Source organism: Nelumbo lutea, chromosome 3 (assembly GCF_056320005.1).
Source record: "Nelumbo lutea isolate HS-2025 chromosome 3, American lotus-T2T, whole genome shotgun sequence".
Lineage (NCBI taxonomy): Eukaryota > Viridiplantae > Streptophyta > Magnoliopsida > Proteales > Nelumbonaceae > Nelumbo > Nelumbo lutea.
In genome coordinates, this window is record NC_142686.1 from 49,917,083 (window position 1) to 49,944,849 (window position 27,767).

Below are 27,767 nucleotides of genomic sequence, written 5' to 3' on the forward strand. Positions count from 1 at the left end.
TCTGTGACAAAGATCCCTTGTACTTTGTTTTGCGACAAAGACCACCCCTGTACTATGACCATGAGACAAAGACCTCCTTCCCTTAGCCTTATGTCTAAAAAGGCCATTACAATATTTTTTAATTTCCATGCCACCCTTGTAATAACTATTTGGACATTTGAGAGAAAAATACTGTTCATCTTTTCCGACCTCACGATAAACGAATACCAACAATGGTAATCTCTTCTACCTCAAATTCCTCTCTCTCTCTCTCTCGCTCTCTTCTTCCCCTTCTCCTTTCTCTCCTCCCCTTTCTTCTTCCCGGTTTCCTCTGTTCTATCTGTAACCCGAATACAGGATTGTAATTAGCTGGTCAATAATCTCTTCATTATTGAGTTTGTATCTTGAGTCTTCTCCTCTCAATAGGCCATCAAGCATGTCATGGTGGATAGATGAAGAGGCCATCAAGTAAGTGAAAATGTTCACCAAAACAAAAACAAAATCAAGAATCATGTTTTCAATAACATACCTGGAATCTACATCTGTAATTTGTCCCTAGTAGATTGATTGGCAGTGAAAGGGTCCCTAGAACCAGCTTATAGAACTCTGGCTTGAAGGCTTCAGCTATCAAACTGGATTCGGTGCCAGCAATCTGATTGAGTGATGACAACAGAGCCGTCTGCACAAGAGAACAGAATACTGTAAATTAAAACTGGAAATGATCAACTAATGGGATTTTCCTCTTTTTTGTTGTTTTTTCTAATTTTCTTGGAAATATGCAAGTTTTTATTCTACCCGATGACTCCGTGAATGATCTATTGATTCTGCGAAGCTTAAAAAGTAAATTTATATTAAAAAGCTAACATATTTCTCTCTTTTTGCTTCTCTTCTCCTGCTATTTAACCACAAGGCCTTTACGGTTGTTCGCTGGGTCTTACAGTTTATTTAATTGAAGTGCAGACAGAAACAACAAAGAAATTTAGGTACGGTTAGTTGATAATGTGGTTCGTTTCTGGGTCAGAGTTGTCAACTAACCTCTTTCATTTTCTCTTGGATATCGATAGTTTTTCCATCCCAGTTACTGAGGTGGGATCTCATAAACTTATCCATCTTTGGAAGAAGCTGCTCTCTGATCATGACAGGGCTTATGAGGCTAAGCAGGACTCCTCTCATAGACTTGTGTAGTGGACCATGAACAGCAGCAATGTTGCATTTCCCCAGAATATCCAACATGAACTGGGGGTAACTGGGAATAAGACCTTTTCCTTCGTTCAACAGTATATACCTGTTGAGCTCTGGATCCATGGAAATTATCGTAGGGCAGCCCAATATGTGAGTTGAATAAGCTTCCATACCTGTTTTGTGGACGAGGGAAAGGAAAACTTTTACATATTAATGAAAAATGTAGAATTACAGAAGGAAGCTGTAAGAATGATAAGTGACTCCGAGTGGTAATTCAAATCTAAATCAGCAAGAAGACCCAAGATTAAAACTGTTTCATAGAAAGAAAACCCAAGACATAAAAGCTTTTTCATGCTTAAAATCTTCGTAGCCATTTTTTTTAATCAAGAAATAAACCACTTTCTTGGAAGAACCAAGAGGTATTTCTCATTAACGGTATTCTATTCGTGGGAGGTTTGCTAGACTAGAAAGCCAGAAGACCAACTTATATCAGTAAAAAGGAGGTTCCCTTTTTGCATGTAAACTAACTTGGAATGAGAGCTAAAAAATAGATTAAACAGGATATACGTTTTTGTAATGGTAAGCACCAATGCGTCTGAACCAATATAGCCAGAAAAGAGAAAAGAAGAAACCATCCCTCAAACAGGGAAAAACTGGTGATCTTAACCATCAAAAACAAGCCAGATAAGGAGAAAGATCAAAAAAGAGCGGGAAAGACATGGTCGTGAATGAGTCAATATTTCATAAATGGATTAAAATGGGTAATTAGAATCGAGAGAAGAAGAAAAGAAGAAGCACCAGCCATAACAAAAACCAGGGAAAACAGACCTTGCTCTCTGGTTTCTCATGAAGCTTAGTCCTTGCTTCAAAAACACTGTAGTCTCTCCATCCACAGGCCACCCCATTGTCCCCAGAGGCAGCCCCTTCTTCTTGTATCTCACCTCATTCCATCTCAACAGGGTAGTGCGGATACAGAGTCCCAAAACCACCCCAAAAACCATCACCAAAACCGCCATTGGTGCTCCCAAGAAGCTCAAAACACTCACTACACAGTTCTAAGAGACGTAAATGAAATGGGTATGCTCTGATGCTCAGTTGCTCACGTTCAAGTCAGTCAGTTACGTGAAGTTACATATAGAAGGAAAGCGGGAATAATAAGAAAGGGGAAGGGGAAGAAGATAGATCGGGGGAGAGAGAGGGAAAGAGAGGGAGAGAAAGAGAGAGAAAAATGTGAAGGAATCTGAGGTAAAGGGATTACCATCACCGCTGTTCGTGTGTCATGAGGTTAGGGAAGATGAACACTGCTTTTCTCTCAATTGTATGGGATAGGTTAACGGAAGGGGGCTTTTGTCTCACGGTCATTATTATAAGAGGGTCTTTCTCACAAAACTTACAGGGGGTCTTTGTCACTAATCCCATAGTACAGGGGGAGCCTTTGTAAGTTACTCAAATTTTTATTATTACAAATTGTTTTCAAAAAATGTTAAGTATTTTCGTTTTACTTAACAAAAAATAAAAAAATTAGAATGTGGAAAAAACAAAAACAGTCTAACTTAGTTCAGCCCAGATCTAGGCTCGACCAACCCCCAACTTATCTTAAGGGTGGGAAGTATGACCCGACTCAGCCCATTCTTTGTGCGAGCTGTGCCGTGCCAACCCAACATGACCTGAAAAAAGTAAAATAAGCCGGGACCCCCTGGCTATAATATTCGGGCAGGTTGGCACGACCTATCATGTGCCAGCTTCGTGCCATACCGTGCCCGCAAACGGACCTCAAAACTCAAACCTGGCACGACGGTGGATATAGGCAAGGCCTGGCATGCATGGGCAGATTGCTACAGTGACCAGTCTGTGACTGGCCCGGCCTACTTTATAGCCTTACCCAACCAACCCTATTTTTTCGGTTCGGGTTGGGCTTGGAATGGGCTCAGGCTCAGCTCAGTGCAAACCTAAGCTATAACTGTGTAAGCTCTGGCCCAGGTTTGATTAATCGTCCCTCATTTTCTTCTCTTCCTGTTCAAAATTAGAGCACTCCTGAGTCCTGACTCCTCCACCTTCAAATTGTCTCGGTCTCGGCATAGAAGCCAGGCAGCAGAAAGCTGGTAGTAGCGGCAAGAACAGCAACAAAATCGTCAAGACTCAAAAGCTTTGATTTTTAATTAAAGACTCGAAGAACAAAACCCTAGTTTCCATGGCGTCGAAGAAGAAAGCATCCGAAGGTATTGCCCTGTTGTCGATGTACAACGACGAAGACGAAGACATGGAGGATCTGGATGAAGACGCCGAGGAAGACGAGGAGACCAGAGAGGACATGGTCGCTTCTGTTTCTTCTCCTCAAACTTCAGCCACTCCTCCCCTCCCCAATGACGATTTCACCCCGAAAAGCGATAGGGTTGCACCTTTGACGCCGCAGCAACCCCAAACATCACTTCCACCCTCACCGTTGAATCAATTGCCGCCTTTACAGCCTTCCCCTCATTTGGAAGGTCAGAGGACAAGAAAAGGGACTCTAGCCATCGTCGATTATGCTCACGATGAAACAGCAATGTCTCCCGAAGCTGAGGTACTTCCTGCCTTTTTTTTTTCTGTCCTTTCCTATGTCAATATATCTTTTAGCACGACAACTTTCCTAACTCAGAACTTGCTCAAAGTTAATTTTCTTAATTCAGAATTTATTCATTGATAGTTTCTCACTGTATTTCCGACTTCGGTTGTCTGGTTGCAGGAAGGAGAAATAGTAAGTTCTGGTCGTGTCACGTTAACTGCAGAACTTCAAACTGCAAATGGTATAGTTATATTTGGACACGTGAACATGCGTTTTATGGAAAATTGGTTTCAATAATTACGTGTTCTCCATTTGTATAGTTTTTCATCTTCATATGCAATTATGTATATGATAGAGTATATTCTCTTTGCGGAAGAATTGGAAAAGTGCCAAATGTTATAGTAGTTTCTGGTAAATAATGGTTTAAGTTTCAAAACTGTTATCTCCATATCTTCAATACTTTCAACCTTCATTAATGAATCATGAAAGGATACTTGTTTTGTCATGTTTGGAATAATGGCACCATTCAAAGACATAGTAGTGATAATGGATTTCTAGAAGGTGCTTTTGGATGCAAATGCAATTTTTTAATAGGGGTGCATGTCGGGTTGCCTGATATGAAGAATTTCAGCTACATCAGGCTTGGCTTAGGGTTCGGGCCCATTGAAAATTTAACAAATTCCCAACTCAAGTTGCAACCTTGTTTTTTTCCTGATCTATTGGACTTTTAACCTATTTTCCTTCATTTTTGAATTTATTTGCATTTTCAGGTGAATTTCAAGAAAAATCGCCTCCAGGAATGGTTCAAATTTTAACACCAGGCACTCAATCAACTCCTCCTCAAATATCAGAACAGCCAGAGCTTTTACAGCTAAATAATAGTGCCATGATGAATTCTATTAGAATGGAGACCGAAGCTACAGGGGTCAAGGATGTTGTTATGGTTTCTGTAGAAATACAGGAAGATGATGATCCATTGGACAAGTTTCTTCCACCTCCTCCAAAAACCAAGTGCTCTGAGGAGCTGCAAGTAAGTATATCTTGCTAGAAATAGATATTTTGAATTGCAGTGTTTCTTTTTCCTTTTTTTTTTTTTTTGATGAGTCAGATTTCAACAAGGGGAAGACCCTAGCTGAATGTATCTCTACATGGTTACTAAGACAAATAAAACCCCTTGATTATCCATGTAAACAATTATAATCTATGCATCAAAAGAAGAATAGAAAAACCACTCTCCAAAGTTTCTTGTGAAATAGTTGTGGTTTAGTCTTGTAAAATCCTTTAAAGTCAATGACCAACTAACAAAAGTTCTATTGATCTTTTATTTTGAAAGGTAACAAAAAAAGATTCAGTAAAAAGAAAGAAGAATACAAAAGAAAGGTGATAAGAAATCACCCAAAAGAGGAAGGACTACACATCTACACCTAAACCAAAAAACAACAGGACCCGGGCTTGGGCTTGGCTTTTGTCAAAATTCTAATGGGCCAGGCCCCAAGCTTGAGCTAATGCTATGTAAACTCAAGCCTGAAGCCTGGCTAGTGAACAGGTCTACTTGCAACCAAAATACCACCCCAAAAACCCCCACCGCAAAATAATCACAAACCTCAAGCTCCACTGAACTGAAGGACCAAATACTTCAACTGCTCTTAATCCTCCCCCTCAAACAACTCCTATCCATCATCATCTTCACTCCCAATTTCTCCTTCCCCTGTTACATTTTTCTTCATTCGTTTTTCCTTTCTACTCCTCTCAAACTCTTTAAATGCTTTTCTGGCAAAATCATCGCCACCCCAAAAGAACATCCCAAGGCTTTTACCCACCTAAACATCTCTAACTATTTTCTCAAGGTTCATGGGTTGAGCCAGCCCTTTGAGTTCCTGACATAAACTCCTCTTCTGTTGTAAACATTCTTGTGGGACCTGCTCCAATGACCCTAAGTTTTAGTCTCAAGAACACCTTTGTCAAATGAACTAAATGAAGCTTACTTGAGTTACGAGGTTTCTTAGTATCCATCTCCTCACTTGCTGCTTTGTCTTTTTCTTCCACATTCCTCTTGCTCCCTACCTCCACCTAGTCTACCAACCACCACTTCCTTAATTAAAAAGTTTTCAATAGGAGAAAACATGTCTTGGAGATCACCCCTATCTCCAGCAACTTTGACTATTTCCCCTTTGATGACACCACCAATAACTTCGAAATTCTCACACTTCACCACCTCCCCATCTTCCAACACTTCTCTCCTCCGATCTAGGCTCCACTCCATCAACTTTCTCCTTTGAGTCGGAAAAGAGCTTTGTGGCCAGAGAAGGAGCATCGACTCAAATGCCAAGACGTGGAAAGCATTTAAGCGAAGCATCCCTTTAGACCTCCTTGATATCAATAGACTTCTTCTCATCAAACCAAGTAATCTTCTTCTTTCCTGATTTGTCGAACTTGAAAACCACCCAAATCCAGCCCTCCACCTCTTTTCTTCGAAGATTAAGCAACCTAGACCTGTTCGGCACCCCAAACCTTTTGTGCTTAAGACGTTTAAAATTGTAATCAAGTGTTGGTTTTAGTGTTTTCGAGGCGCAAGGACCATTTTGTGCTTGAGGCACAAGGTGCAAGGTGAAGTATTCAGAGGAATACCAGCTTCAAAACTCTTCAAGCGCATGGTATTCAAAGGAATACCATCTTGATAAAACCACCTAGCAATACGTATGCATACTTGCTCTCTCCCTTATTTATTATATGTATCACTAATAGTGGTTTGCTTCATCTTTCTTTGCTCTCTTCTCAGATTCACAATTTCTTTGGACTAGTAGGAAAGAATTTCTCCAAAGGCCCCTTTTGCCTTTTTATGGGGGGCTGTTTAGACTTTGAACCACATCTTGAACCTGAAGTAGAGTTTACATTTCCACCAACACTGGAAATGCGATTACCACCAAGCATTTGCACCTTGTCCCCCATTTCATCTCCATCTTCAATTATATTTTCAGAATCTTCAAATATGGAATTCTGCCCCCTATCTCCAACCATGTCTTTTTTCCATTGACTTTTTTCTCTGCAGATACACTAATATCTCTACCTCCTTCGGGCATTTACTACAGACTTTCCATTTGTCAATTTGCCACAAAATTTGCAAGTGATAGAATTTGTGTTCTTTGGATCTTGTAAATAGCAATATTTCCATCCAGTGTCTTTCTTATTGCTTTCTCGAGTGTTGTCTGACTCGTCTCCCATCTCTTTACTCTACTTTGCAAGAGCTAAGAAGTCTAATGTAACTCTTTGAAGTTTGAAGGTCAAGGTCTATAAGAAAAAAGAAAATAAATTAGTTATCATTCTAAAATTCTAAATTAAAAAAAATAAAAATATGCGATTAATATTGGTTATTATTATTCAATAACCAACTTGCAGCTATAAATAATCAACTTTACATAGAACTGCAAACGAGGTAGCAGATGCATTAGCTAAATAGGGGGTAAATATGCAAAGTATTTTCTAGGCATACTTGTAAACAGTGTTACTGATGGGTATTGGAATTTTCCAAGAGTTGTAATTTAAAAATTTTAATTAGTGAAACCCTTTTGTCGTTAACAAAATCAAATTTAAATAAAAAATTCATAATAGGTTTAGAAATAAAATAAACTATCTATTATGATGTTATCCATATTCCATATCCTATATTAGACTCAAATACCAGCAGCTCTAACACAAGAAGAATGGAAAGAGAAGGTGAAGAAAGGAGCTTTGTTCGTGCAAACAGGTGGAGAGAGAAGATTAGAGCGGAGGCAAAGACATTCGTACTGGAGGAAATCCTCACCAGAAGAGGAGTCGTATTGAAGTTCAATGTGCTCTCAAAGGTGATGATCTTGTTGAGGGGCAAAGCTATCTTGTGGTTCAAAGGTTTTCTGAAAGGAGCTATCCATTCACAGCGGAAGGTGAACTAGCAAGTCTCATACAAAGAAGGTGATACCATTTACTGGGCGGAAGTACTGGAAAACAAAAATGGAGCCTATGTGTCACTGGCTGAATTCTTTAGCCATGGAAAGAAAAAGCTGGTTTGCATCCCAGAAGGCAAGCTAATTAGGGGATGAAACTAGTGGCGGAAGCTCTATAACCTCTTTTAGTATTACCAGAGGACCTGAGCAAAACTAATGGAAAGTTAGGGGAAAGAGAGGAAATCTCAGGTAAGCGCTTAGAAGAGAAGACATCAGAGGAACAAGCATCAGGCTCCAAGATGGGCACAAACAACTGTTAACGACTCCATAGAGTTGATTTGGTTCTCATCTGCAGAACAAAAGTTGTCCCTTGAAGGTGTTAAAGAGATTGGGAACAGAGGTATGTAATCATAGTAAACAAAGAGACACCAAACTGGAATAAAATCGTGGAGGATGTTTCTGTGAAGCTAAACTTATCTGAACCATCTATATTAAGTCCTTTTGGAGTGGGTAAGGCTTTGCTGGATGTGGGAAATAAGGTTTTGGAGACCTTACAGTTGACACCAGTGAGGGTGTAGCATTAATTAATTGGTGGTGCCCCCTTTCAAATGAGTTGGTGTTTTTTGATGGAGCCCTTACTATTAAACTGTGTGGCTTGCTGTTCCTTCTCTGGATGGAAGCTACCTTTCACAGGGTCACAGTGGTGATGGGAGGCTTCTTAGAACTTTCAACTCTAAAGATTTGTCTGCAGCGAAATTTAAGTAATTGGAGTACGGCGGGAAGCGGTTCCAAGGGTGCTGCATCTACTAACAGAGGGTTGTTGGTACAAGGTTTGGGTTGTTTTGGGAGAAGAAGAGGTGCTCTGGGGAGGGAGAAGCAAGGAGGAGGACGAAGTTGACGTGGAAGGGCTGGTGATGTGTGGCGCTAAAGAGAAATTTGGTTGGTGTCAGATGGTGGAAAGTGGGTCAAAGCCTAAGACTTTAAGTTTTTGAAAAAGGAAGTAAGCTGGACATTGAAAAAGCTTATGACCATTTAAATTGGAAGTGTCTGGATTTTGTGCTAGAAAAAATGAATTTTGGTAAAAAATGGAGAAATTGGATTAAAGCGTGCATTTCTTCCCCCAAATTTTCTGTTTTGGTAAATGGGCAATCTGTATGTTTTTTATTTTTGAGAGCACTAGAGGGTTAAGACAGGGTGATCCTCTCTCTCCCCTTTTGTTCATCTACCTTATGGAAGTCCGTATCCAGTTTGCTAGAAGGGCAGCTGAGGCCGGGCTCTGGGAAGGTTTTGCAATTGCTCTGGGAGAGGAAAAAGTTAACATTCTCTAGTTTGCATATGTCACTCTTTATTTTCTTGAGCCGATCTTGATTAGTTAGAGGTGTTACTTGGAGTTCTTTGTTGGTTTGAAGTGGTCTTAGGCCTAAAGGTGAACTTGGGCAAGAGTTTGATCATTCCTGTGGGACAAATTGCCAATTTGGAGGACTGTGCTAAAGTCTTGGCTTGTAGAGTGGATTCCCTCCCTGTAAAGTATTTGGGTCTCCCTCTGGGGGCAAAGTGTACGTCTGCCACTTTGTGGGACCCTGTGATTGAAAGATTGGAGAGGAAACTCTCTTCTTGGAAAGCTAAATATCTCTCAATGGGGGGTAGGGCGACACTTATAAAGCCCACTCTGTCTAACGTTCCCACTTATTTCCTTTCCCTCATCCCAGTCCTAGCTAAATAGGGATGCAAATGGATCGGATTGGATTTGAATCATGGTATATCCGAATCTGAAGTGATACCATGGAGAGTAGATCCGATCTGATCGCATCACACAAACATGGATTTGAATTCGAATCTGATGAGGAAGTCAGATATTTAGATTTGATCTGATCCGATTTAATTTTTAAAAAATTAATAAATTATTAAAAGAAAAGTAAAATATAACAATTTTAAATTTTAAATAAAGAAAAGCAAAAAATGCAAGTATCTTTTCAACTATTCTGATCATATATATACATATTTTTTATAAAAAATAAATAATATAACAAATTTACAAAAACGCAATATAAATAATATATTTATAAATAAATAAATAACATATATATATATATATATATATATATATATATGTATATATATCAGATTGGATAGGAGGGTGATCCGAATTCGATCCAATTTCTGATCGGATCCTATTATCTGATCCAAAATGGGGGATGTCCAAATCCGACAAAATGGGATTGGACTTCAGACTGTATGATCTGATCCATTTGCACCCCTACAGCTAAAATTGCCAAAAAAGCTAGAATGCTTACAAAGAAACTTCCTATGGAAAGGGTGGGAAGAAGAAAAGAAAATCCATCTCATTAAGTGGGAGCAAGTCTGTCTTTCTATTGAAGAAGGAGGTCTGGGAATCAGAAAATTAAAATTGTTTAATACAGCCTTCCTTGGTAAGTGGATTTGGAGGTTTGGTACTGAAAGGAACTCATAGTGGAGAAACCTAATTGCGGCCAAGTTTGGGGTGATTTGGGGTGGTTGGTGCTCTCAAGATCCCCTTCCAAATTGGGGCTGTTCTATTTGGAAAGGAATCATGAAATGTTTTCCCTGTTTTTCTGAAGGGGTGGGGTTTAAGATAGGCAAAGGTGACAGGTTAAAGTTTTGGAAAGATCCTTGGTGTATGGGCAGTACCTTGGCTGAAGCTTTCCCTTTCCTCTTCCAGTGGGCTTCTGATCAAGATGTCTCAGTGGCTGATTCTTATGTCTATTTTGAAAATTAAGTAGTCTGGGTCCCTCAGTTTAGAAGAATTTTGTTTGACTGGGAGTTTGGCGAAGTGTCCTGTTACAGAGGCAAGAAATTGACATCAGCAAGGAGGATGAGTGGTATTGGAAGTGGAATGGTGATGGGTGTTTCTCAGTGAGATTTGGAAAAAGTGAACTTTCCAAATCTGGAGATGGGTGTTTCTCAAAACTGAGCAGATCTGGTCTTTCAGATTTCCCTAGTAAGCAGATTTGGAATCCTACCCTTCCCTCAAAAGTGAACTTTCTGATTTGGGTTATGACTTTAGATAAGTGCCTCACTAGAACAAATCTGGAGAGAAGGGTACTGTATCTCTTGGATCTGTCTTGTGGCCTTTGTGGACTAGTGCCTGAAACAACTGACCACTTGAGTATACACTGTTGTTACTTCCAAGGTGTGGGATCATTTTCTCAATGCAGTTGGGATCAGTTGGGTTATGCCGACTGCCGAGCTCAGTCAAAGACTTAATGTGCTGCTGGAAAGCCCAAGGTCTGAAGAAAAAAGGAAAGATTGTCTGGAAGTCTGTTCCTGCAGCTTTACTCTGGTCTATCTGGACTGAAAGAAACAATAGAACCTTCTGTAACAAAGTGAAGAGTTCAGAAGACTTTAATCCATTATGCTGTTAGCAGACTGATATCTTGGGTATCTGTAAATTCTGAGTTCAAAAACCAGAATGTGTCTGAGTTGTTAAGATCCCATTCCCTTTGGAATTTGTAATCTGATCTGCTTTCCTGGCCAATCTCAGTGTGGCTAGGGAGCTGTTGTACTGTTTGCTTGTTGTTTTCTAATAAAATTTATCTTACCTTTCACAAAAAACAAAAAAAAGTGTACCTGGTGCTTACTATTGGAGAATTTTCTATTCTAAGGCAGGCTGTCAATAACAACTGTGACTTTTGCAACCTTTATTTCAACTCTGTGCCAACTTTTTGTTGGGTGATCAGGAAATTGCCATGAAATCCATGTTCATGCTAGCACTTCTTTTCTTTTTATAGGGAGGAGGGGTGGGGGAAGGTAATGATGTTCAATGCTGGTTTAGTTGCTCAAAGTGGGAAATGGTTCTAGAATTGCATTTTGGAAAAATGGTTGGATTGGCATTGGAAACTTTGTGGTTTATGCCTGTTTCTCTAGTAGATTTGCTGTATATAAGGGGCTGTTGGTTTATTGCATTATAGGTATTTTATGCATGTGCAACAAGGAAAGCATTTTTCCATCCATTTCTTCATAGCAGGTGAATTAGATATGGATGGAGTCTGTTTGTTATGTTCCATATTACAAGTTGGTTGGATTAAGGGAGATTTTGACAGTTTTTATTACTTGTCCACCAGTCTGTCTGGAGTGAGTGCCAGGATCTGTTGGTTTATCCTTTGTTTGCTACCTGTTATCTCCAGTGATCCTAGTAGGTACATATTATGGAAGTAATGCAAAGATACTGTTTATTGCAACCATTACATCCTTGTGTTTTTTTTGGACTTACCTACTCTGTATCTAGATGTCTAAACCTTTTCAGCTTTAGCGGTTGCTTTAAATCTTCCTGCTTTTCTATTAATGGTTGCAGGAAAAAATAAACAGATTTCTTGCATATAAGAGAGCTGGGAAAAGCTTTAATGCAGAAGTTCGCAATAGGAAGGACTATCGTAACCCTGACTTCTTGCTGCATGCAGTGAGATATCAAGATATAGATCAGATAGGGTCTTGCTTCAGTAAAGATGTGTTTGACCCTCATGGATATGAGAAAAGTGACTACTATGATGAAATAGGTTGTTAGCAATTCCTTCTACATTTTTCATTTCTATATCCTGTATGCATTCTGTTATATTGTCCACTTTTTGACTTTATGTTACCTTTGTCAAATAAAGTGCAAATTGTCAAATGTAAATTCATCAACAGCAGCCTCATCTTACCCAGGGTGCCAGTTTTATGCTTTTACCATTTGAAATCAAGAGCTGATAACATGTTACATATGTCAAGCTAGCTAAATTATAAGAGCAGGTATTTTATTGTTCTAGACAATATTGTGGAAACTATATGTTATTGGAAATATACAGTATATGGGTACAAGGTGTATTTCACAAGTTCATACTTTTATTTATCATTTCAGAGATTCATAATTCTTTCTCTTCACTATATTTTGGTCTCAACTTCTGAAAGATTCCCAAATGTTAGAGAGCAATGTCTTTTTTTATTGGACATGCACACCCACAAACATCATTCTCAGCCTTGACACAGATGCAAAGAAGAAATAAAAGCAGAAAAAAAATCCAAATTTTTAGAGATATCTTATCTGGGCCCACCAGAATCAGTGGGGTCCACTAATCTGGATGCCTAAGGGACTTGTGTATGTTTCCTTGCAGCAGTTTCCTTGGATAGAAATCTTTGATTTTTGGAGGTTTGTTTATGTCTTTTTTCTTTGATAGCATTTTGTTGCTAGTAGAGGGAGAGGTTCCCTCAATATTACATGGTAAGTAGAAGAGGAGATAATATAAGCCCCTAGAGAGTAAAAGAAGGATCAAAGATAATACAATCCCATCTATTCTTCAATAGTTTGAAATTGAAACATTCAAGTTGCCTTAAACAACACCTATGGATCATGAGACACTCAACCTTCCCAATGATAGCCTCCACAGAGTAAGAATTTGGACTCAGAAATCCTCTTATTTCACTCTTGCCAAATGGACCAATACAATGTGAAAGGAAGAAGCCTCCAAAGAACCACTCTGTTGAGATCATCACTCCTCCAGACCACAATGGGCTAGGTTTGCTGGAAGAACACATTGCTGGTGGAATGGCTTTAAGAAGTGAGACCACACCTTAAGGGACAGGTTAAAATGGAGCAACATAGGACCAACCAGTTCCCCAAACACATTGCACAAGCAACCAATTCCTTGTACTCGTTTTTGGAGATTTGTAGATATTAAAAAAGAGGATCTAGTGTATAATTCCCTTGCCTTTTTTTTTTTTTTTTTGATCAATAACAACTTCAGCAATTTTATCAAAATATAATAGGAATAGTTACATCAAGGAAGACAAACACTCTTATCTTCCAAAGACAACTTAAGTCCTCAAAGAAAGAAAGGAAAAAAGAAGCAAATTAGTTACAACTTAGCCCAAAACATTACATCCCTTTCTATCCCTTGTTTATCTAGCCCATCAGCTATAGAGTTAGCTGATCTTTTAACCAAACTCAGCCTGATTTTCATTTCCTGCACGAGCCACTTGAACTTTTTTTCTCATCGCTGTACTTCTATAATCCACAGCTGTCTTTCCTCAGCCACCCTATGACCACCTCCAAGTCCCCTTCAATTATGAGTTTTCTGACGTCTCTTTCCTTAGCTTTCTGAACACCTCCCATAACTGCCAAGATCTCAGCTCTAAGAGAGTCCCCCACTCCAATTGGACCTGAGAACATGGCTGAAATGACCCCATTTTCATCCCTAAAAACGCCCCCAATCCCTGACTGTCCAGGATTCCCCCTACAACTCCCATCAAAGTTCAGTTTTAGGAATCCAGCAGGTGGGGGTGTCCAAGACACCTTCACAACTGATTTGGACTTCATACAGCTTGCAATCTCACCCCACTTCCTTAACATGTCATCCACCATGTAGTCCGTGAATAACTCTAGAGATTTCAGCCACTGTACAGCCCTGATATGGATCGCAGCCCTCAATTCTTCATCCTCTCTCTCCTTATCCGAAAAGATTCTAAGATTTCTTTCTTCCCATAAGGATCAACATACTGCAGCCCTCAGTCCTCTCCACATTGTCCTTCCCCTTTTCACGTGCCACCTGAACAAAGGAGAAAATAGGCTTTGCAAATTTGATGGAGTGTTCCACCTACACCCAAAGAGAGAAAAAGCCCATTCCCAAATTGACTTTGCAAATTGGCACAACACCAATGAGTGAAAACTAGTCTCCCCATCCGCTTTGCATGGAACACACCAATGAGGTGATAAGTATGTATTGGGTCTCTTCTTTTGAAGCAAGTCACCAGTATTGAATCTTTCTAGATAGGCTTCCCAACAAAAACTACCAACCCTAGGAGGGATTGGTCTACACCAAACCTCAAACCGGGAAAGGAGAGGTAGCGAGACTGGTGGACTGACATAAGACTTTGAAAAAGGAAGCACAGGAAAAAGAGCCCATGGGAGTCAGGGTCCAAGTTCTAGAGTCCACCTTTGAGGGGTCAATGAAGACATTATCAAGGAGGTCAAGAAGGCTCAAGACACTGTGGAAGTCAGAGTCCCTCACAACCCTCCTCAATCCCAGGTTCCACCCAAACTCAGAACTGGAGGATGGAGGGGTGATGAAAAAAGAAATTGGCTTATTTTTAAACTCAGAGAGGGTATATAGGGGGGGAAACAGGTCCTTAAGAGGAACATTTCCCACCCAAGTTTGTCCCCAGAATTTTATGCAAGTGCCAGAGTTCAAATCATACTTGACCAGTGGGGAAAAGACTGGAAGCAAATCATGAATGGCTTTCCAAGGTGAGTTGCTTGTGGTCCTTGCTCTGATTCCAACATCCCATCCATTTTGCTCCATCCCATGTATGCTTGCCACTCTTCTAGCCCATAGCTTCTCCTGCTCCAAAGGAAACCTCCACAACCACTTTCCCAAGAGGGCCAAGTTCCTTTTCTCAATATTCCCAAGCCCCAAACCTCCACAAGCTTTGCTCCTGGTCACCATTTTCAAGCTAACTCTATGGTTCCTCTTCTCCTCTCCTGGCTCCCGAAGGAAATCTCTCATTAATCTCTCCAACCTATTGGAAACCTTTATTGGAATTTTGAACAATAAAAGGAAATAGATAGGTAAGTTTGCAAGCATGGCCTTGATCAGTGTGGTCCTTCAACCAAGGGAGAGATAATTCTTTTTCCAAGAAGCAAGCCTTTTTTCAAACCTCTCCACCACCGGGCTCCAAAAACTCTCTCTTGGGATTGTCACCTAGGGGCAAACCTAAGTAACTCAATGGCCTACCTGAGACTTCACACCCAATCACTTCTGCATTCTCCCTAACCTCTCCGTCCTCCATATTCACACCCACAACACAACTTTTCCCGAAGTTCACTTTTAAGTTTGACATTTGCTCAAAAAGTTGATTCACTAACTTCAGATTCCTGATGAACCTCACATTACCTCCTTTACATTCCCTTGCCTTTTCTTAGGAGAAAGAAGTGGGAGCTACAGACTTGCTATTATTTCTAATCTTGTTTTTTTAGTGTGTGTGTGTGTGTGTGTGTGAGGATCTAGATCATTCCCTTGCCTTTTCTCAGGAGAAGGAAGTGAGAGCTACTGACTTGCTATTATTTCTAGTCTTGTTTTTTTAGTGTGCGTGTGTGTGTGTGTGTAAGTTAGGATTTAAATTAGGCTTATTTTTGAAGTTATTTTAGCTTGTCTGGGAGTATTTCTGTAAGCAATAGGGATTTCTTCTAAGTCTATAAAAAGTGCAGTCCTATTTAAAAAACAGTATAGTGAAAGGATTGAATAAATAATGTATTTGGGAAGTTGTTTCTTCTCTCAATATATCCACTTTATCCCTTCTCTATTTCTTTGTTCTTGCTGTTGTTTTATTTTTATTATAGCATATTATCCTCTGCTTACTTCTCTCTAGTCTACTCTTTACTCATCTTACTCATTTCTGCACTTAAAGATTTATCCCACCTACAATACATATATCCCAACCCTAAAATTACCTTCTCCAGGATGACAGTCCATTTGTCCCACCTACAGTACATTTATTTATTTTTTTATCAGCTGGGTATGGCATATCCTACTAGTCTTGTATTATTAAAGTGTCTCTTGATTGCATTCCTGGTATCTGACAGGAACAATTGGAGCAAAATCACAATGGTAGCTTCAAATTATTGCATTCGGCATGCATGGCTTTTGCACAAATATGTCAGAAAAATAATTCCACCTGACCATTCTCCTGTTTTGTAAACAGAGGCTGATATGAAACGTGAAATGGAGAGGAAGGAACAAGAGAGGAAGAAGAGTCCAAAGGGTGATTTTATTGCTGGAGGCACACTACCTGGTACAGTTGCTGCAGCACAAAAGATCAGCATTATTCCAGGTTTAGACCCCCCCCCCCCCCAAAGGGAAAAATCTGCAGAGTGGATGCAAATTGGTTTCCTAAGTTTTTTCTTCCTCCCTCAAGCCGATGATGTTTATCTGTTGTATTAATTATTAAATGGGTATGTTTTCCCTTAGAAAATAATAACCATCATTTTCAGGTGTTTCAACTGTTCCGGCTAGTGGATTGCACTCGCTTCCACCAGCTTCAGATGGCATGACAAAAGATGGCAGGCAGAATAAGAAATCAAAGTGGGATAAGGTGTTTACCTATGTGGAAGAAAAGTAACACATGAGTTTTTTCCCCTGTAAGATAAAATGGAAATAAATACCTCATAACATTCTAATATGTTTACCTGGTTCTAGGTTGATGGTGATAGAAGACCAGATTCTGTGTCCACAGTTGGGGCACATGCAGCACTGTTATCTGCTGCTAACGTGGGTGCTGGATATACTGCTTTTGCGTAAGTTTCTTTACTTTTGCAATGTCATTTCTGCACTCTCTTTACTTATATGAATTTCTTCATGTACATGGTTCAAGATCTAGGTCAGTTCTGACTGAATGAGTTGGTTGATCCCTTAAATCCTAAATTATGAAGTTCTTAGGGATATGGTTGGTTTATGGGTTTCTAAATTGTGGAATATAATTGCTGTTGCTTTAATAGCTTTGTGGTTAGGCATCTCTGTTTTGTTAGTATTCAGTTTCACCAACCTTCTTAGTTTAGTATTACTAGTATCTTTTTTATGTGCTGCTAGATGAGCACTATATTGCAGATGCACATCAATCAGCTGATAATTTGGTTTCTGCAGGTGAAACCTCTACTGGGCCCAACTAGCAATACACATAGAACATTTTGTTTGTTCCACTCTTATCTCTGTATATGTACACTACATACTAAGAAATGCTTATTGCAATGAAATGAGTGTTTAAAGAATCTTCCATTGAAATGCAATTTATGACTGATGACCCAAAACTGCAAGTCTGCAACCTCTGATATGTTGGATGATTTGGTAGTGAATTGCCTGAAAAATGGTCCAAAATAGATCTTTTAAGTATCAAAGAAACCCAAGAAATGTCTATCCCAACAGATTTTGCCTTTTGGATGGTTCATGACAAGAAATTTAGAAGTGTTCTTGCAAGCATACCTATGTACAATCTATCCCTAATATATAGGCATCATTACTGAGAAATTGAAAACATTCGACAAGATATTCCTGTGGGATGGAGGTGTGATATGATTTTCATTGGTGAGGTGGGCCAGGTGGCATTGGGAATGCAGACCAAAGAAACCAGGACCTTGGAGGTCAAAGATATGCCTGTAAAAGACCTTTTTATACATGATCTCGAGGGTGTCTTTCCCTCCTTTTCATTGACTGAAATACATTTACACTTGCTTATCAAAAAAAGAAAAGAAAAGATAAAAGGTTGGCTAAAAAGAGGCTATTGACTCGTGGGAACATAGACACATTTAGGGAGATCAATAGGCTTTGGAGCTGAGAACAAGTTACAAATGGACACCTAACAGCATTGTGGGTGGTCTAGTAAAAGAAGGGATAAATACAGATCAGTTCTTTTGGGGTTTAAATCCCCTATGGCTGTGAATGAATTGGGGAGAATCAAACAACTCAATTTTATAGGGTCTGGGTCTACATTATGTGCCCCAATTATAATTGGGTTGGGACTTGGACCTGGTTTTGGTTGTTCCGAACTGACTAAGACCCAAACTGACTACATGCGTAATTATATATGTATATTAGTATATTACAAAGATACCCCCAGTCTAAGCTCTCTTATTGGGGGATTCTGTTCCTAATGAAATACAACCTAGGGATTCAGGACCAGGTAATGATAAGAATGGTTCAGATCAGGAGGAAGTTTGGAGCTGCAGGACAGTGGTGACAATCAAATTGTTGATCAAGAGAGGTTGAGAGAAAATTTGGACGGAAGTGGTTGAGTTGGAAATGTGAGTAAGTAAAATTATGGGGCTTTTCTTCTTGGGTTGGAAGAGTTTGCAAGAAAAGCTTTCACGGAATTGGAGAAGGGAAGGGAAGGGATGATAAGGTCTGTGAATAAGGAGTTTGAGGGAGAGGGGAGGGGAAAGGGGATGCATATTTTAAAAATTTTCTTTTTTTATGATTCTGGTTTGTTTTCTTGTTTTGTTTTCTCTCTTTTGTTTTGGGTGACCTCTCATCACATGGTGATGTATATTGTCCTGTTTTTAATAAAATTTCTTTTTTATTTATCTTAAAAAAATATATCATTATTCAAGCCTCATTGGTTAGACCCGATAGGCCCAATTACAGACCCTATAAGGTCTAGATTGGTACTGGGTCTGCATGTTTCCTTATATTTGGTACTGGATCCACCCTGTCCCAGACCAGACCCAACTCATTGACAACTCTAAATTCCCCAAGTGGGTAACTTGTAAAAGAAATTAGAAGTGGCCGCTTAGCTGACGGTAGCTACCCAGTTGGAGTGCTTTGCACGCAATTTATGTACTGTTCCTTTATCCTGATATTAATAAAACTTTAGTGTTATACTTCAAAATAAAAGATATTGATTGGCTAAGGGAATGATTAGAAAGAGAGAAATAGGAGAATTTTTTAAAACAAGAAGAGAGAAGAGTTTGTTCTGACATTTTCTCTTTTATATTTGATTGGTTAATGGTGCATTCAGACTTTGGAGGCATAGGTAGAGTAGTGTTCAGTTTGGGATTTTGATATGCTCTTCATGCCATGTTTGAGAATGAAAAGAATTTTCATAGTGTTACTAACAAAGTGGAGGAAAGCATATAACCAAGAGTTAACAGTCTAAGCATCCATTTAACAACAGTTGGGGGATGCAATGTGAAGAATAAATTGTTATGACTAACTCAATGCATTAGTAATTAGTCATATTTACATGCAAAGCTGAAGGCTTATTGAAACATCTCAAGCTATAGATTACATTGTTCAGGCAAAGACAACAGGGCCATGACAAATAGGATATCGAGTGTGCATTAGGAGGGCACAAGCAGCCTTGATTTGGATATAACTCAAAATCCTACATTTGTGTAGATGTAAGGACCACATCTTGTTGGTTATCGTCCAGCAGTTGTATGAGATTCTGCAAATTATTATTATTATTCTTTTGATTTCTTTTTGAAGGGCTACACAACGGTGGGGGGGTAGCCCATCCCCCAACCTATACCCAACCCAGGTGCAGGCGGGATTCGATCCCAAGTCTCCACTATGACCAAGTAGGAGACCTTACTAACCCACTGGTTGGCACCTTGCATTTTCTGCCAGTTATCCTTCCTAGTGTTGTCAACATTTTATGTTAGTGAAAACCCAAATCAGCAGGCTATGAATTTTGTCATTTAATTGCACTTAAGAGATCGTGAAACTGGCATTGGTGGAAATAAAAAGTGGATGTCTTACACATTAACTTTTTACATTTGATCCATTCGGATTGCTCAGCTTTTTCAATTGGTTGATGAACTTGTTATTAACTACCTAAAGTCAGGTTGAGCAGAAAACCAAGAAAGCGGGCTATTAGTTTAGCATGAACCACTATGGTATTTTCACCCAAAAAAAAATAGATTCACTATTATCATGCGTATGACAAAATAACTCTATGGTAAAGCATGAAACTAGCCTTTCTAAAGATAAAAAGGGGAAGTCTCACAAGAATTATTTCATTTGATCTTTTCTTGGTTGATGAACTGGTTAACTACCTAGATGATGGTTGTGACTGGATGTGTGTGTAATCCGGTGTCCTATTTCATTGGCAGGCAACAAAGGCGAAAAGAGGCGGAGGAGAAAAGATCTAGTGAACGGAAATTGGAAAGAAGATCATGAATAGAACTTCCTAAACCATTTATAGTTCAAATTTTTGCAGATTCCAGTACATATTCTGAGAAATGCGTGTACAAGCAACACAATTGAGATAGAATAATGACAACTCAGAACTCTGTAACATTGTAGACAAACGGACAAAGCTCTATACATGGGTGTCAATTGGACTGGATTTGGTCTAATCCGATCCAGTCCCAATGAATATCTTGGATCATTTTGGACTGGTCTAATTCAATTTCTGGACCGTTCCAATCTGTTCAAATTTGTTTTGATATAGATTGGTTTCAACCCAAACCCAGTCCATTAGTACATTCTTATCTTGTATCAATGGATCAGATGTTGGCTTAATTCAATCTAAGGTTCAAAGTATTGGCCCATATTGGTCGATATGTATCGTATTGGACCTTTCTGTTACGTATGAGGGTATATTGGGGTTTTGATTGGTTAAGGGGGTCAATGGTCCTTAAATTGGCCCCTTTAAACTAAATTTGAAAAAAAAAACAAAAAAAAAATACCAATAATGCCCGATATGCCTCTACCGGCATATTGGACGTATCAATATTTTGAACCTTGATTCAATTCAATAAATTCAATATAAATTTATTACGAATGGATCGGGTCCAATCCAATATAATAAATATTTTGGACCGGATTGATCTAATCAATATATCTTGTTGGCCCATAAACTGGTCCATCGACACTGTTAGTTATATATGGCCACTTTATAAATGAAAATAAATGAGTTGCATCACTTCTCTATTTCATGCGTTACTAAAATCTGAAGGCTCAAGTTTTTCACCCAAAAAAAGAAAAAGTTAACCCTGAAGTGGCTTAGACTCTACGTCCCGACTTGTAAACCAACAAAAATGTACTTGGATGGGGATGTATGTGTGCTCGTGCGGGAGAGATGAATTTAGGGCTTTTTGAGGTTGGCCCCACACAAACATCCTATAAGCTCTATGTCTGGTGAAAAATTCAGTGCCCGAATTGACCATCCGTCAGTCATTTGAAGGGCTGCTTGCGTCTACCTCTTAAGCAGCTGAATCAGCTTAATTAAATCTTCAGTTCAACTCTCTCAAACGGGGCCGTGCATTTAATTGTATTAAATGGTAGGACATTGTTCTGCTTATAAATGGTCCATTTCCTGGGTTCACTCTTGCATTTAAGGCATAAATGGAGGGGGGGAATTGGTCAATGGCAACATTCCCATATATCAAATGGATATATCAGGCAAGTGATATACCCTATCATTTAGGTGGATAAATAATTGTTAAGGAAAAAGTTAACACTTGCCAATAAACGAAAAAATTGACAATATTATGAAACAGAATTGCTCCTTTTTAATAATTGCATTTTAGGTAAATGGTTAAAAAATTTAACTAATTATCATTTTTCATTAAAAAACAAGTAAATGCATTTTTTATTAGGTAAGCATGGTTTTTGAACCCCTATTGATTTGGATGGTCGGACCATTCGGCCCAAGAACTGTTCAGGCAATCGGTTCTATTTTACACCAAACTCAGTCTCTGATAAAAAACCATTGAATCAATCAATGATCCATTGACTTGGGTGGTCAAACCATTGACCCTAAGAGCAAAAAAAAACCGAAAAATCAAACCAACTGGTTCGATTTGAATAAACCTTGTACAAAAACCGACGATTAACCGAATTGGCATGGGTGAACCTTGTGCAATAATTACATTAAAAAACCAAATTTCGATTTGGTTTCAGTTCAGATTTAAAAAAAAACAATCAAGTCAGTTCGATTAAAAAAAAAAACCCATGGTTCGGTTAGCCAAACTGCGAGCACCCTAATTGACCCGCTCAACAATTTTTTGACCGTTTTTTACTTTTAATTATTTATTTATTTTAATTTTTTTATTATTAGCATCCGTTTGAACTGAACAATCAAACTATCAACCGGAAAACTGGTGGTCAAAACGATTCCGTTTCCAAGTCATTTTTTAAAACCATGCATGTAAGTAAATTAATGGAATTAATTTTGAACTTAAGCCAAATAACTTATTTGTAATTACATACTCATCATTTTGATGTTGAGGTCTCTGAGTGTTCAGAGCAACGCCAGAAATGAATGCTTCGTAACACTCAAATGAATAAAATCCAAGGTCATCTGATGAGAAGTGAATTTTGTTCATGTCTAAAAAATAAGTTAAGGCTCATTTCGTCTTAACTTTTTATTTCATACAACTTTTATTTCGTCTTAAATTGTAATCATATAATTTTTTACTTTCCAATAATGCCTCCAAACAAACAAATAACATTCTCTTAATGTAATATTACATTTTCAAATGCGAGACTTCTGAGCAAACGCACAGACCCTTAAACTAGTTGGATCACTTTTTCGCTTTTGGTTTTTCATTTTTCTCGGCAAGACAGAAACGGCGTAGAAAACGTTCGATCGAAGTTTTTTTTGTATAATGGAAGAAAGGATCTAAAAAAGGCGAGGGGTAGAGCTGGCCCCACATCCAAAAAATTGATCGAATTTTAGTCAAACACCCCAAGCTCACAAATTCACAGTTTCATACACAATTAATTGCAGGATCAGGACCGGATTTCACCACCTAAAATGTGCAGAATTACCAGCAATTTTTTCCTTGTAGAGATGCAATGTAGTTGTTTCTTTTTTCTTTAAATGGCTGTTTTTTTGTCACGTTTGATTTGGGGTAGGCGAGGCTACCTAAAAGCAGAAACATTTCCTCAACAAGAACTTTCCTATTGCTGATAAAAAAAATCATAGTTCAGTTTCATACTTTCATTAAGCAAAGCTTCGAAATATATATCCAAGTGGAGATTGAACCACCAAAAAAACAAACAGTAGTTGAACTAAGAGTAGGAATTCGAAAAAGAAATAACTAAAAAACCAAAATTTAATTGATAAGCAGCAACATTGCACCAGAACCACTCTTGCCATAACAATTCCCCGGGTATCCAGTTTGAACGAAGATCTCACTTGAGAGGAATGAACCTTGACGAATGGGTAGCACCAATACCTGGCCTACCATGTTTAACTGGCTTGTAAGAGATAGAGAACTCGGCCAGGTAATGACCAATCATTTCGGGCTTGATTTCGACCTGGTTGAAGGTTTTTCCATTATAAACCCCAATGATGCTTCCAATCATTTCTGGTACTATGATCATGTTCCGAAGATGAGTTCTAACTGGCTCTGGCTTCTCACCAGGTGGAGCCTCCCGTTTCTGTTTCAAGTCAGCAACGTATAACAAATTATAAGAGTATGACATGTATATCCTTTCTTTTTCCATTAGGAATGGATTACATAATACCAAATTCAGGTCAATCCCAAACAGTATAAAATATACTTGGCAAAATTTGACCTACCATGAAGTTGCTAGATTGGTATCAGTCAGTATCAAAAAAAAGAAAATGTTCCATTGTAACTTTCTAGTGATTCAAGAACTATTTGTTCGAACACATGGTATAACAGGAAGAATGACACAAGACCACATAATTTCGGTATGAATACATCAAATGGTAGACATGAAATAGAAAATTAAAGGCCAGACCATTGAATCACTAACTAGTAAATCAATACTCATGATGAGATCGCCCTGGAGGACTGAGCATTAATAGATCTATCACAATGCCACTTTAAACCTTTATTTGTTTGTTTGCATCTTTAATTGTTTGCAATAACATAGAGCATGATCAGATGATGATATATAAAATAGATGAAATGAATAAAATAAAATTAGGCAGCGGAGTTCATTTTTCTTCCAATTGTTGGTCTGTTGGCAAGGAGTTTCCACAAAGAAGCCGATACTCAAGGTCACTTTTTTAGGTGATTCCCAAACTTAGCCTATCCAGTCTAACTTTAATTTGTTTGCAAAATAAGCTTGTAAACTAATGTTCAATATCATTCCTTTTTCTGCAAAATAACCAGTCAGCACCCAGGCACCAACTAGTAATTACACACAACAAGAAATGCCAAAACGAACAGTCATTGCTGCACTGCATTGACTACACTACGCATTATCTTTTTTTTGGCACACTATTATCTAGATTGAATTTTCTAGTAGGAGATTTCAGGCATTTAGATACCTCAATCCTCTTGGACACAAGTAATTGTGCTGGGTGTGGATCCACTAGAAAACCTCCCAAAATATTTCCAAGCTCATTTCAAAAAAAAGTGGATACCATGCTGAATAAACTCATAGTTTGATTTTGGAGGTGTCTGCAAAGACAGTAACGAACTCCACTAGCGTGAAGGTCAGTAGAAAATGTGGGACAGTCCCATCTCCAGAGTGATCAAGATCTTATTTCAGTGTTTTTTTTCCTTCACAGCTTTTCTGAGTTTAGGCTTATAGAATTTTTTATCTTGATCATTTTATCAAAACTGGAGTCTCGGATGTGAAGTTGGAAGAGTACACCAAATTACTACAAATAAGGTATGATGTTCACAAGTAAAGAGACATAAAGAACATTAGATTTCCTATTTTGATGCCCCAACCTTGTGTAAGTTCTTTGTATGTATTAGATACACTCTAATCTGCCCAACCAAACAGTTGGAATCAGAATGGACCATTCTGATTCCAATTCCAGACCCCTATTCCCGTGAACCAAACCAGCCATTAGTAGATTCTTCCTCAAAGCATCTGGCCCACCAAAGAAAACTTCCAACTTCCATAGGACTAATTACCCCCCTACCCTATATCTTTCCTCAACACAGTAGAAAAAAAATGAGGTAAAACCCTCAAAAGTCATCTAGCAAAACTTTGCAGTTCAAGCTTCCAAGATCCATAAGAACTTCCAGAAATTACAATTCTGAAAGTTCAGACCATACCACCTGCCCCTCCATTGCTCATTAATGAAACATCATCTTGAAATGTATAGTATGTAGAGATTTAGGAAAACCTCACATGCATGAACACTACAAGATTATGACGATAACTCTAATAAAATTTCAAATCTGTCAAGATCTCTACCCAACAAGAAACCAATAATGATCTGGAAATTCCCTCTTCATTCCTTCTAGTGCTATATTTGATGAGTTTGCAAGGCATGAACCAGCCAACCCAAGGCCATCAATTTCTACTAACACATCAAGCTTCATCTTGTACAATTTATTGTAAGAGTTATCTTCAAAACAGTGGTACCCATTCTACATCTTTTAAAAGACCACGAGTAAGTTCAAAAATTTAAAAACCATGACAAGGCAACAGGCAAAAATCTCTCCAATTGACAAACAATAATTGATGCAAATCCAAGCCCAAAAGAATGTCAACCAAAATATACACAATTTTAGAAAGCCAAGAAATTTGATCATTTATACTTCAGTAAGTATTATGATATTTCTGAGTGACATCATCGTTCTTTCAGCCAATAGACTTGGTTCAATAAAAGAGAGGTACTGATATGATATTAAAATCACTCACAGAATAAAAGCATCCCATCTGACCAAGCCACATTTGAAATTTCATAAAGCCCATAAATAAAACAACACTGTAGGAAGGAAGCTAAATTTTATTCAGCCCCGAACTCCCAAGGATTTACGTCTCTGTAGAAGTTTAACTTGTGACAACCAAGCTAGGCACCCCCAATGGTTCTCTAGGGTAGTATGTATTGAATGAACTACAAACTGAGATCTATGAGGGGTGGGGTGAGGAATAAAGGATTTATTCTAACTTAATGCTGGAAATGGCTAATCAGAGGGGCATGTTTGTAAACAAACCTACAACTCTGATCAGCATAAAATTTTCATACAATGGAAATGACTGGAAAGAGCTGTCAAATTCATACGCATTGTTATTTCAAGCAAGTAGGTAATCTAGCTCGTAGTATTCAAGCAAAACAACGTAAATCACATCGCTGGATCATGATATACATTTATACCACCTAAAACACTTCTAACATCGAACAAAATCCAGGAAGGATTGTTTTCAATTAATTGACACTCGGAATTATGCAAAATGAGTGGAGATTAGGAGTGATAATAAATTAAAAAAACTTACCGCCTTACGCAGTTTCTTGATCAAAGCCATCGGCTTCCTCTTCAGACCTCGTTGAAACCTGCCAAGAGAACCAAACGAGGCGCATAAATGAGCCATGGAAAACCAATTCACAAAACAAATGAAGGGCATAATACAGATATGTAGACTTGCCTTCTGCGAGCCCTAGCATGGAAGAGCTTCACAAGTTCATCAGTTGACATGTCGAGCAAAGCATCCAAATCGACCCCTCGGAAGCTGAACTTCTTAAAAGTTCTCTTCTTCGGCTGCCCTGGAGCAACATCTATTTCGGGATCCGCCTGCTAAAACGAATGCAAAATGGCTTAGTGTTAACGTTAGATTGTGTGTGAAAGTGAGAAGTGGAAATAGAATCAACCTTGAACTTACCATGACTGAAGATGAAGAACCAAAAAAAACCCTAAAACCCTAAGCAGCAAATTCTCTCCCTCCGTCACGGCTAGGGTTGGAGTAAGACATGAGCTCGAATATATATAGTGACTCGGACCGGATGGAAGATCGTGATGTTACATTTTTATTTTGCTAAACGGATCCTATTGGTTCCTAATATAACATAAAAGTCCTCCAAACATTTCGTGAATGTTAGAAAAATCCTTGGTTAGGGGTGAGAGCATAAGTCGAGTGAAGTTAGTTTTATGGTAGAACTTGGAACCAACCTCCAAGTTTTTCGGGAATTTGTTGTTTCTTTATTTCTCCCTTTAAAAAAAGAAAAAAAAAGCATGTTCTTTAAAAATTTAATTTTCAATTATTAATTATCATTATATGTTTCAAAAGGTATAATTTAAATTTAAATTTTATAAATATTACTTTTAATATTACTTATTATACACAGGGAAGCCTATACTAACCTTGCATACATTTCCTGTCTTTCCCTTTCTTTCCCCGCCTTTTCCTTCAAATCAAACATAACCTTAGTAATTCAATGGTTAAGAAAAGTTCACATTCTCAAAAGTATTTTGGGTCTATTTCAAGGCAAGTCCGATTCCAAGGCAAGTTCCACCAAGTCTAATCAGGGTTAGTTCAGATAGGATAAATCCCTACCCTATAACAGAATAAGTAGGATTGGATTCAAGGTAAGGGTTGAATATCAACCCATCCATATTAATTATTAACCCACCAACCCACCATGACCAATCATCAATCCTTATTAAAAGGTCATAACCCACCCAAGGTTCTAAGTATTGATACGATACGAATTTTGGTGATACACCCCGTATGGGGCATTATCATATTGATACTTTGAACCATGAACCCATCCTAACCCTGACCCACCCATATTGACCCTTAACCACCCTCACCCGTATTAATCACTTACCCTCACCTATAAATACAAAAATGGGTCGAGATGGCTTGTATACCCAAAATAATAAATTTTGAGAGAAAAATCTCTCTCAAGGATGCCACGTGAAAGAACTGGGCTGGATCAACCCGTATACTCGAAAAAAAAAATATTTTTGAGAAAAT

At 38.5% G+C, this 27,767-nt stretch overlaps 2 protein-coding genes and 1 pseudogene across 7 annotated transcripts; 1 reads left to right on the forward strand and 2 right to left on the reverse strand.

Moving 5' to 3' along the window:
- Positions 1-315: 315 nt before the first annotated feature.
- LOC148864878 (cytochrome P450 85A-like) lies at positions 316-2,315 on the reverse strand (annotated as a pseudogene). Its single transcript, XR_016109581.1, has 3 exons — positions 1,990-2,315; positions 1,015-1,334; positions 316-658 (listed from the first exon to the last, which is right to left on the reverse strand). The product of XR_016109581.1 is annotated as a cytochrome P450 85A-like (transcript).
- A 680-nt stretch (positions 2,316-2,995) lies between these two features.
- On the forward strand, positions 2,996-20,594 carry LOC148864879 (uncharacterized). Of its 4 annotated transcripts, none has more exons than XM_088978940.1 (8): positions 2,996-3,724; positions 3,887-3,947; positions 4,477-4,736; positions 11,957-12,158; positions 16,336-16,464; positions 16,625-16,725; positions 16,830-16,927; positions 20,237-20,594. In XM_088978940.1, the coding sequence occupies exons 1-8, from the start codon at positions 3,353-3,355 to the stop codon at positions 20,301-20,303; spliced, it is 1,290 nt and encodes a 429-aa protein (XP_088835066.1). In that variant the 5' UTR covers positions 2,996-3,352; the 3' UTR covers positions 20,304-20,594. The 4 variants fall into 4 exon arrangements, with proteins under 4 accessions (XP_088835066.1, XP_088835068.1, XP_088835070.1 ...); XM_088978942.1 differs by having other exon boundaries at positions 16,336-16,425; XM_088978944.1 differs by lacking the exon at positions 20,237-20,594 and adding an exon at positions 17,274-17,428 and having other exon boundaries at positions 16,336-16,425.
- A 2,419-nt stretch (positions 20,595-23,013) lies between these two features.
- Positions 23,014-26,806, reverse strand: LOC148864880 (small ribosomal subunit protein uS19). Of its 2 annotated transcripts, none has more exons than XM_088975565.1 (4): positions 26,673-26,806; positions 26,439-26,584; positions 26,289-26,346; positions 23,014-23,516 (listed from the first exon to the last, which is right to left on the reverse strand). In XM_088975565.1, the coding sequence occupies exons 1-4, from the start codon at positions 26,673-26,675 to the stop codon at positions 23,268-23,270; spliced, it is 456 nt and encodes a 151-aa protein (XP_088831691.1). In that variant the 5' UTR covers positions 26,676-26,806; the 3' UTR covers positions 23,014-23,267. The 2 variants fall into 2 exon arrangements, with proteins under 2 accessions (XP_088831691.1, XP_088831690.1); XM_088975564.1 differs by having other exon boundaries at positions 26,439-26,587; positions 26,673-26,758.
- Between the last annotated feature and the right edge of the window lie 961 nt (positions 26,807-27,767).